Source organism: Apium graveolens, chromosome 3 (genome assembly GCF_009905375.1).
Source record: "Apium graveolens cultivar Ventura chromosome 3, ASM990537v1, whole genome shotgun sequence".
Classification (NCBI taxonomy): domain Eukaryota; kingdom Viridiplantae; phylum Streptophyta; class Magnoliopsida; order Apiales; family Apiaceae; genus Apium; species Apium graveolens.
Window position 1 is genome coordinate 101,338,215 of NC_133649.1, and position 12,082 is coordinate 101,350,296.

At 34.2% G+C, this 12,082-nt stretch overlaps 1 protein-coding gene across 2 annotated transcripts; it reads right to left on the reverse strand.

Moving 5' to 3' along the window:
- Positions 1-6,722: 6,722 nt before the first annotated feature.
- On the reverse strand, positions 6,723-11,251 carry LOC141712647 (protein EFFECTOR OF TRANSCRIPTION 2-like). 2 transcript variants are annotated; one of them, XR_012571635.1, is made up of 4 exons: positions 10,873-11,251; positions 9,220-9,573; positions 7,657-8,716; positions 6,723-7,170 (listed from the first exon to the last, which is right to left on the reverse strand). XR_012571635.1 is itself a non-coding variant. In XM_074515660.1 (3 exons), exons 1-3 carry the CDS (start codon positions 10,945-10,947, stop codon positions 7,739-7,741), a joined length of 1,407 nt encoding a protein of 468 aa, XP_074371761.1. In that variant the 5' UTR covers positions 10,948-11,251; the 3' UTR covers positions 7,419-7,738. The 2 variants fall into 2 exon arrangements, 1 of the variants encoding a protein (XP_074371761.1); XM_074515660.1 differs by lacking the exon at positions 6,723-7,170 and having other exon boundaries at positions 7,419-8,716.
- Positions 11,252-12,082: the final 831 nt, after the last annotated feature.

Genomic DNA, 12,082 nt, shown 5'->3' on the forward strand with positions numbered 1-12,082 from the left:
CCTTTGATGTAGACTAAACAGCTTCTACCTTCATCTCATTTTACTTTTCTAACTCGGCAACCAGTGCTATGGACCCTCGTTTCTTCCTACCTTTCTCCATCCTCTCATCTTGCTCTATTTCAAGCTCATAGGTTTTCAAGATGCCATACAGTTTCTCCAAGGTGAACTCCTTATAATCTTGTGAGTTTCTTAATGAGGCTGTCATTGGCTTCCACTCTTTTGGAAGAGATCTAAGGAACTTGAGGTTGGAGTCTTTTGTTTGATAGACTCTTCCATGCAACTTCAGAGCATTTAGTAGCTTTTGAAATCTACTAAAAATATCAGTGAGAGACTCACTTTCTTCACAGTGGAAATGCTCATATTGTTGAATCAGTAGCTGCATCTTATTTTCCCTTACTTGCTCAGTACCATCACAAATAATCTGGATTGTGTCCCAAACCTCTTTGGCTATTTTACAGTTAATGATGTTCTCAAACATATCACCATCAACTCCATTGAACAATATATTCATAGCCTTCTTATCTTTCCTGACTTGCTAAATATCAGGGTCTGACCATTCATGCCTAGGTTTTGGAACAGATGGTTCATTGCCAGTTGCAGCTCTCATTGGTACATGAGGACCTCTCTCTATGCAATCCACATAGGCCTCATCTTGGGAAAGAAGATGTAGATGCATCTTTACTTTCCAATGGTGATAGTTGTCTTTGTCTAGAAATGGAATCTTTACTCCAACATCCTTTTTGTTCATCTTGTTGTTTGTTTTGATCTTTATACTCTTAGTTATTCAAGAGCTTGCTCTGATACCAATTGTTATTCCCTAACAATAAAACAAGAATTATAGAAGGGGGGGTTGAATGTAATTCTGACTACTTTTTCAAATTTAAATAAGGTTCTAACTTGATAAATATAATAGTGTTTGAGTAGCAATGGTGCGGAATAGAAGAGTCATAGAAATCAAAACACTAAGTAATAAAAATACAAGCTTTTAAAACTTTCTAGTGGATTTGAAAGTATCCACCAGATATATATATATATATATATATATCAAATGAGAACCCTGTGAAACTTTTGAATAGCTCACAGCTGCTTACAAGTTTGAACAACCAAACTACAGAGATATGCTTACAGAATACAGCTTGATTTGTTTCTCTGAAAATAGGCTTGCTTAGTTAATTGTTCTACTTGCTACACTTGGTTTATATATCACCAAGTTTACATGATAATAAGATAAGATAATAAAACAAAATATATCTAGTCTAACTTCATGCTACTTCACTACTCTATTTTAGCATCTTTGAATATCTTCACAATTGCATGGAAATGGTAATGCTTCTTTTTTCTCAAATTCCTGCTTAACAGGCTGCCACATTCCTTTTGCAAACACCCAACGCATGTGACTGTGTTGTCACTGTCAAAAACTATTTAAATTTGATCATCCGTCGGGACTATACTTGTCATCCGTCGAGAGCTTTATTGATCATCCGTCGGGAGTCTTTGTCAACCATCCGTCGGGAGCCTTTTATGTCACTTGACTCCATTTCATTTATACAGAATTAAAAGACATCTTATATTTACAATTAGTCAACCTATTCTATATATCCACTAGTAGTCAACATGACTCATATACTCCTACAGAATCTACACAATGATGCTTGCAGAAATGTGCTACAATTCTTATTTGTTACATAAGCTACTCGCTCGATGGATGTCAGTTTGTCATCCGTCGGGACTTTAAAGTTCATCCGTCGGGACTATATTTGATCATCCGTCGAGTGCTACAAAATTCACCAAGTTAAATCTACTCAGGTGTTTTGTTAACTTATCATCAAGTTCACAACATATTCCTAACAATTAACCCAAAATCAATTGTTCTACGAAGAAATTGAAATATATGCTTGATCACATTCCAATGTATGTCCATCATAGCAGAGATAAATCTAGCCAATAAATTCACAGCAAATGCAATATCTGGTCTTGTAATATTTGCAAGATACATAAGTGCACCAATTACTCCGAGATATGGAATTTCAGGACAAAGAACCTCTTCACCATCTTCTCGTGGTCGAAATGGATCTTTATCAGGTTCTAAAGATCTAACCACCGTTGGAGTATTCAACAGATGAGATTTATCCATATAAAATCTGTTCAAAACCTTTTCTGTATATGTAGATTGGTGGAGGAAAATCCCCGATGACAAGTGCTCAACTTGTATACCAAGGAAATATTTTGTCCTTCCAAGATCTTTCATTTCAAACTCAGTCTTTAGATATATGGCGGCTTCATCAACCTCTGTAGCTATCCTACAAGATTTAAATCATCCACATATATACAGCAATAATCACCAAACCAGATTATGATTTTTTAATAAAAACACATGGAGAACTTTGATTACTAATATACCCATTCTTTTGTAAATAATAACTAAGTCTATTATACCACATAAGGCTAGATTGTTTCAGTCCATACAATGATCGTTGAAGTTTAATAGAGTATATATGACGAGGTTTCTTGAACTCATCCATTTTTAACCCTTCTGGGATTTTCATAAAAATTTCACTATCAAGTGAACCATACATGTATGCAGTAACGACGTCCATAAGACGTGTTTCCAATTCTTCTTTAGATGTCATACCTAATACAAACAAAAAATAATTCCATCCATCACTGGAGTGTATGTCTCTTGATAATTAATGTCAGGACTTTGAGAAAACCCATGTGCTACAAGTCGGGCTTTATATCTCATAATTTCATTTTTTTTCCATTTTGTTTTCTTATGAATACCTATTTATTCCCAACAGGGTCCACACCAATTGGTGTTTGGACAACTGGTCCAAGTACTTCTCTTTTACGCAATGAATTTAATTATGTTTGGATTGCGTCTTTCCATTTTGGCTAGTCTTTTCTTCGACGGCATTCATCCACACTTTGTGGTTCAGGGTCAAAATTTATGTCGACATCTAATGCTGCAGAATACACAAATACATCATCGATTATGGCTTTACTTCGATTCCATAATTTCATATCATGCACATAATTTATTGAAATTTCATGATTGTTTAATCCCGTATCTTCAGGGACTGGAATCTCTTCAGGAGATAATATCACTTCAGGGGTATTTGCTTCTTCTGGAGCATGTGCCACTTCAGGGGCAATTTTCTTTATTTTTCTTTTTCGTGGTGCAACATCTTTTGAACCGACCGGTCTACCACGCTTCAGGCGTGGCTTTGATTCTGTAACCAATTCATTTGTATCTGATTTTTGAATTGGTATATCTATTCTATCTGGAGTATTTACTGCAGGTATATGAGATTTAGTTATATTTTTAGAATCATTAAATGCGTCAGGCATTTGGTTTGTGATATTTTTTATATGGATAATTCTTTTAACTTCAAGTTCGCATTGACCGGTATGTGGATCTAGAAAATATAATCCTGATGCATTCCATGTTAGGTCAGGATTAACTTTATTTAAATATTTATCTCCCTCTAAGGAAGGAAACATAGACTCGTCAAAATGACAATCTGCATATCTTGTGGTAAATAAATCTCCGGTTAGAGGTTCCAAATATCTAATTATAGATGTGGAATCAAAACCAACGTAGATACCTACTCTTCTTTGAGCTCCCATCTTCGATCTTTGTGGTGGAGCAATCGGTACATATACAGCACTTCCGAAAATTTTGAAGTGAGAAATATTAGGAACTTGACCAAGGACCAGTTGTAGCGGAGAATGTTGGTTGTAGGAAGTTGGTCTAATCCTAATAATATTAGCAACATGAAGTATTGTGTGACCCCAAATAGATGTAGGTAATTTTGCTTTCAACAACAGTGGTCTTGCAATAAGTTGGAGTCTTTTGATAAAGGACTCGGCTAACCCTTTTTGTGTATGTACATGAGGAACTGGTTGTTCAACAGAATATTCCTACAGACATGCAATAGTCGACAAAGGTTACAGATGTGAATTACCGGCATTATCTAGACGAATTGACTAAATGCAAAGATCTGGGAATTGAGCTCGTAATTTGATTATTTGGGCAAGTAATTTTGCAAAAGCATCATTACGAGTTGAGAGAAGACAAACATGAGACCATCTAGTTGAAGCATCGATTAATATCATGAAATACCTAAATGGGCCAGATGATGGGTGTATAGGTCCACATATGTCGCCTTGGATCCTTTCTAGAAAAGTTGGGCTTTCAAGCTGAATTTTAGTAGGGGATGGTCGGGTAATCAATTTTCCTAAAGAACATGCTGAACATGGAAGATTATTGTTGGAAAGAACTTTAAAATCTTTAAGAGGATGACCAGTAGAATTCTCTATAATACGACGCATCATAGAGACGCCAGGATGACCTAATCTTTCCTTCCAAAGTGTAAAAGATTTTGGATCTATGAGTTTGGAAGCAATGAGAGAATATTTCGAAAAGTCTTCTTTATCTATGATGATTCTGATTCGACTAGGCTCAACTAGGTCATTGTGTGACTCAATAGTTCTAATTTTCATCATATATAATCCTGAGGAAAATGAGTGAAACTTTTCTAAGATTTTCTTGTTATTAGGATTAGCGCAAGTAATAAGAAGATATTCTCTATCAGCCTCAGAGGTAGTTTCGATCTGAAAATTGTTAAGTCGGATATCTTTAAAACTAAGAAGATTTCTAGTAAACTTACTAGAATATAATGCATTTGGAATGTGTATGTGGGCACCATTAGGTAGGACGAAACTAGCTTTTCCAAAACCTTCGATTATATTAGATACGCCGGAAATCGTTCCGACTTGATCTTCGGTCTTGGTTATTTAGGTAAAATATTTTCGGTTCTGTAGAATTGTATGACTTGTACCACAATCAGCAAAGCATATATCTTCAGAATCCATTCTGTATATAATTAAGAGACATAAATTATTTGATAAGAACATAACACACTACATAGTTCAAATAAAAATAAAGCACACAATACACACTACTATAGTAATTATATGAAACTAATCTTCAGCCTCCCATATGGGAGTTTTGTTAGGTTCATTCGGACCATTAATGCTTATTCCTCCAGTTGTGATTCTCGGGAAATCATCTATTTTATTGTTGGCGAAATTTGTTTCTACCATTTTCTCTTTTGATTTTTGAGAAGATTGGTATAGCTTAACAAGATGATTTGGGGCATGACAATTACGTGTCCAGTGCCCATCCATTTCGCACCTATAGCAAATATTTTCAGTTTTTCCTCCTCGTGGTGCCTTTCTTTTACTCTGTGATTCAGATTTCCACTTCCGGTGACTAGAGTTGTTATATGGACGAAAATGCCCGTGGCTCCGACCTCGTCCACGGTACCGACCTTGGCCACGTCCGCCTCTATACCCTTTTCCACGTACATTCTGCTGGAATGACATATTATTTACTTCAGGGCAGATCCTATTGGACGGGATTGATAATTCTTAATCACCAATTCATGATTCTGTTCAGCAACAAGGAGAGTTGATAGAAGATCCCCGAACTTAGGAAATTTGCGCTCCCTGTACATTTCTGCTAAGTTGATATTGTTGGGGTGAAAAGTTGATAGTGTTTTATCGATTTTTCTTTTTTCCGTAACTTTCTCACCATACATAATAAGCCTAGAACTTATTTTGAACAAAGTAGAGCTATATGATCGGACATTCTTAAAATTCTGAAGTCTTAAATTAGCCCAATCATTTTCAGCTGCAGGTAGATAAACTAGTTTATGGTGATCGAACCTATCCTTTAGATTTTTCCATTAAATAAAGGGATCCTCGACTTCTAAGTACTCAGATTTTAAATCTTCATGCATGTGGTGTCGGAGAAAAATTATAGAGGTAAAATTTTCTTCAGTCGTGGATATATTTTCTGCCTTTATTGTATCGCTTAATTTCTTTGAACCCAAGTGCAACTTTACATCTTATACCCATGATAAATAATTATCGCCAGAAATGTCCAAGTCAACGAACGACAAGCTTGTAATATTTGTCATACTAAATCTGAATTAACACAAAAATTATTAAATTTTAATTTATCAATGTAAATATTATATAAAATTCTCGTTAATCGGGTGCGTTAACAAGTACGCAATAATCAATGTATATATCCGTATTATTATTGATATTATTAACAGGTCTATATATAAAATGACAAATGGATTTTCACCCGCCATACGGACGTCTGCGTATTCAGGTTATCTCCGACCAATAATAAATTAAAGTGGACAATCCTGCATAAGTTAGTTAGGGGCAAAAAGTTATTATCCTATAAATATGCAATTTATAAATTAAGGTTCCCACTATACTTCGGTATTACCCAAAATTAAATGGTATTACCCAAAATTAAATGGTACCGTAAAATAATTTTAACAGGCGGTGCTTCAGCCATATATATTTAAATTATTAGTAGAGGGTGTAACCATGTCTACTCCGGTCATATATATATTTAAATTATATGTAGAGGGTGTAACCACGTCTACTCATATATATGTATATTTAAATTAAAATTATACATTCTCAGTTTCGGCAGGGTGTCGTGCTGAATATAGAGAAAGAAGAAGCTGCTTAGTGTGTGTTCTTCATTCACAATTGCATGACTTGCAATGCAAGGAACAAGCTATTAATTGCATGTATCCAATTTCAAATGCTAGTTCATAAACCTACTATTACAAACTCACAATATTAATCATGTGTGATAATCATATTATAACAATTATTTATTTATACGGGAAACTGCAGTAGTATACTGTATTTATATTTTGTATTTACAACAACCTCTATACTAATTCGGGGGAATAATTTTTTAGCTATTTATTATTGTATAACAACTAACAAGTAACAACTAATATTGTATACTACCTTTTTAGCCGTGTATACAGAAAATAACTAAGTTGAGTAAGTTAACTGGGTTACTCGCTGGGCCTCAGACTTCTTCTGCATTCGAGCCTTCTGCTAGCAGTGGTCAGGTGTATAAGAATTCCTCAGTTGGCATTGTGAGTTTTATGCTCCACCGGATTAACATCTGTTTCTTCTGCACTATTTGTCAAAGATCTAAAACATGCTGGATATATTTTAACTTCATTGACGCCTCAAGACTATCCTAAAATGTTCTCTTCAACTGATTAAAAAAAAGTTAATCTTTTGTGCAGTTGAAGCATCAAAGTAGTTCCCTTCAACAACCTACAAAATACAGAAGCAACTCATTTGATAACAGAGTCATGCAAAGCAGCATTCGCCCCCCCCCCCCCCCCAAAAAAACAATGCAAAGCAGCAAACTGAATTTAGAGTGAGCAAATTGAAGAAAAGCAGAGATATTACATTAATATCCAGTAACATAATCATCTTAGACATAAACAAATATTATGAATGGGAATCACGATAGTAGGGAAGAAACTTGTGAAGAGACATATTATACCAGCTACGGAGACATATTCATATAAATATTTCATGCAATTTTCTGTCAAATAAGAATTGGTTCTTTCCATTCAAACATCAAAGATGTAATCAATGTATAAAACAATAAAATATATTTTGTAACATCATATTTATGATGCACAATTAAGGTTACAACAAATAGGGAGAAACTGGTATTGTATACAAACAAATACAGTACATTCAAAAAAAGAATATATTATTAAAATACGAATATAAAAAATATGTGCCAACCTCATGAAGAAGCATCTTCCTCTGGCCTTAGGCTACAAGACACCAACAACCATTACACTAATATTGAATAAGATTTAGCACTCTATGGCGATTTGCAGTCAACAAGTTCTCCGCTATTATCAACACTCTTTCCATGATGTTGCCAACATCTTTTACTATTTTTCCCCGGATTCCTCTTGCAAAAGGAACCCTTTAGTGTCTTTGCCCCACAGGTAGACGATTCTTCTAAAGCAGATGCTTCATGAGTACTGACAATACACCTCTCCGAGCTACTCGAGGACTGAAGTTTGACAGTTTTATAAATCATCGTCCCACCATCATCACCAAGAGTTCCCAGCTCCAAACTTGGACTTTCTACATTATGGGTTTTCTCTTCTTTAACTAGTTTAAAAAAGGTTTTTCCGGTCCTCCTTGCTTTATGTTCTTCGCACCTTTTTCTCCCACGTACAGGTTCCATTGCGCAAAGAGAGCCATCGGGCATCACTAGTCCACAGGTCAAAGACATCTTCTCATCAGCTGCGCAAATTCCCTGTTGAAGTTTTTGAGTACTTGAGTCACTAACGTAAACAGGATCTTTTTCTGCACCCTTCAGTTGGGAGTTCATCTTGGCCAAGCGGTTGGAGCTGTTAACTTTCATTCCTTTGTGTTCACTACATCTCTTTCTACCATCAACTGGAGGCTTTGTACAAACATATCCTTGACCTAATGCCACGCCACACATGTTACTACCATCCTTGTCCACATTGAACCTATCTGCAACTAATATAGGTCGTGATCGGCCAAATTTGAATATTTTTGATAAAATATTTTTGTTGGCTTGCTCATTGTAGGTGTCTGGTTCTTCTTCATGAGTAATGATCCTGAGACCAACTTCCTTCTGTCGGAAACTTTGTAGCCTCCTAATAATAGGATGAGCCCAAATAGTGTCTGATGTACTACGATCAAGTTTATGGTATATATCATTTGGACGACGAGCACCATTACTACCTTTGTTCCACGCATAATCGAATGTTTCAAGAAGCCGGGCTTCTGTTTCCTCAGCATCCTTTTTACTTTTCATCTGCTCAAGTAAAACGAATTCCACAAAGTTTAAATTTTCTCATGATAATAAATTATAACATTATTTGGTCAATTACACAGTACAAAATTTGCAAGGCGATAACAAGATAAAATTTACCTAGTACGTGACTATTATATGTTAAACTACAGCGGAACAAGACATTTTACCAGGTTCAGACAGTCGCGAAACCTACTTTCAGATTAATGAACTGTATCCCATTACGATAGCTCATCAATGGGCCACTCACACCGAGTTTAATGTTCATCAAAATTCTCCATATTTATTTGAGCCTTGTAGATCTAAAATTGGTTGCAGTGTGACATGTATTGTGTGTTTATCAATCAATCACTCGCGAGCCATTAAGAAATCATTCGAGTACATAGTAACAACTCAAAAAAAAATTAAAAAAAAAAATATCAATGCTAATTTATTGATATATGATGACCATGACCGCTTAGATCTTGGAAAATGTTCAAAAACAAGTAAGGAAACAAAGTACTTACAGGTGCCCATCTATAGACTATTGGATATCCCCTTGAGAATATTTCAGTAAATAATTGAAGCTCTTGGCTGTCATTCAGCTCAGTATATGGAAATCCCTTTTCCAGGTGAGCACCTTCACGGCCATAACGTTGTAGTCTAGTTCTAACATTGTTAGCTTGTCCCACGTAGACAGGAACTATATAGTTGCTCTTTAGCTTTCCAAATTCACGCCCTGTCCGTGGTCGTGATACGGCTATCCCAAGCTCATAAAGTCCTGGACAAGAAGAGCAATTTGGGAGATTACGAGTCCTATATTTTTCTGCTCCGTCTTTATTTTGTAAATGATCTTCCCAATCAGATGGCCCAATTAGAATCTGAAAAAAAAAAGGATCCAAGATGTAACAAACTTATAATTGATTATAATACATATAGCAGCAAAGCATTCCAGGATGCCCTTTCTAACTTAGGCTACATCAAGAGATTTTGGCCTGAAGCTGCCAACTATTTCAGATTCCCCACAGATGCTAACACAGTTTCTTATTGTCGACAAGGTCGAAAAAAATTGTTTTACATTGACCGTGGATACTTATTGCAGCTACTACATAAACTTATTCATTGAAATGTTTATAAGATTAAATTAAGTTATGCTCGTGGAGAATTAAAAATCGAGTATACATATATATACTATTTCTATAGACACTTTGATTATCTTATTTTGATATGCTCAGTTGCTCACCAGTCTACAACAGGAAAAAAATAATCTTAATGCATTGCCATTATAAGATGACTAAACAACTAGTAATGAAAGGCCTTCGATGCATTACACCAGAAATGTTATGAGCATTCTATGATCATAATTATGTACATGTCATATATACATGTATTGTTCTATACGGTAGCAACTGACACTTGCATTGTAATTCTGTTAATCAACCGGCCACTGGTTCTAATAAAATTGATGGAACTTAAGTAAAGTAGTCAAATCTTAGTGATTGATTCTTAATTTTACATATTACTTGCTCCATATCATTCGAAACCATTTTGAAGTTTTTTGACACTGATGTTGTATCTTATAAAAGTTTTGTTGTACATATAAAAACAGTTAGCTATCCATCTCCGTTTTGTCGGAAGGAATGGAAAGATTCTACTTTCTGAAATTTTTTCAGAATATATAAATTCAAAGTGCAGCGTAAATCCACCATAATTGAGCAATGTCTAACATTGCATTGTTCTTCACCTATTCCATGCTAAAAATAAATCTGAAAAAGAGAATTATGGCAGGACTATAATGGAATATTAGGATACTAATGGAAATGAAAATTCAGTGCATCCAAATCAGAAATGCTAAATTTGAGAACATACACGATACAAGACACCAAAAGGTGTAGCAATCGGGAATATCAACACTTTTAAGCTGAATACACATGACAGATTGAATCATAAACTTAAATCAACTAATGTAAAACATTAAAGTAGAAAACAAACAAATAACTTCCTTCCTCAACAAATCAAATTAGATGTAATTTAAAGCATCATCGTCTACCTGTAATTAAATCTAAATTTTCTTCATTGCTGCTTCATATGACACTAACAGGCTGACGTACACAAACATACATAGATATATATATATGTATACAGAGAGAGAGAGAGAGAAAGAGAGAGAGAGAGAGGACCTTCCAATCAGAGAAAGCAGAATCATGTTTGGTGCGGATATAATCCTCTCTCTTCAATCTGGGGGAGACTCCCATTTCATTCAACACACCAACCGCTTTCAATTCGCTTGCATAGCGATTATATATTTTTTGAAAATAGTTTGAATACAATTATTAGATCCGCCAAATAATAACAACAATTTTTATGCTATTGAATTTACATTTACGGTATTCTCATTCTCACACAGTTGCTACTACTTTTATGTTCAAAATTCAACGGCTAGTTCAAGGATTATCCTTTGTTCCTATAATGGAACATTTACAGGTTTCATTGCAAGAAACAAACAACTCTGAAAGATTCTGTTTCAATGGGCCAGATATTTTTGATGGATCAGTTCGACCACCCAATTTCACTTGCTCTTTTTCTCTCCCTCAATTATGGGCTGGATTTTAAAATATGTTAACCAGATTATTCTAATATGAGTCCCGATTTTCAATTACCCCTTCAATGTTAGTAGAATTTCACATTCTTTTCAAAAACCATCATTTTGAACTTTTCTAAAATTTGTTTCAATCAACGGTTTTCAAAAATCTAATTTTATATTAATTTTATATAACATGCTGTTTGTAAAATGAAATCGAAAATGAAACAATTATAAAGTGGCATTTGTAAAATGACTAAAATGCCGACCACTACATAAAGCTTTTTCAAGTATGGATTTGAAACTCAATTAAACTGTGTTTTTAACTTAAATAAGAACCTTTCTAGTTATAAGAAAGTTACATACTATATTATAATAATCCGATCACTACATAGAAAGACATATAAGTATGGGTTTCAAACTCAATTGAACTCAATCTTTAACTTAAAAATAAGCTTTTTAGTTATAAGAAATTTATATACTATATTATAATAATCGAAATATGTTATATTTTGATTCTACGATTATCCCCTTAATTTAATTATTAAAAATAAATTATATACTGTTATACGCATGCTAAACTAGTATATTGTTGAACTACGATATAGTCTCCTTATTCTCCTAAACTATGATCAAAACTTATCCTAATAAACTACCTTCTTCCTAATTTTTTTATCATTTTTATTAAAATCTACAATTATTATATATTTATATAAATAAGTTAAATTTATTATATTATTGAATATAAAATTAAAAATTTATTTAAATATTAACGAACCTGCGTATCAGCTAGGATTTAATTTATGTAA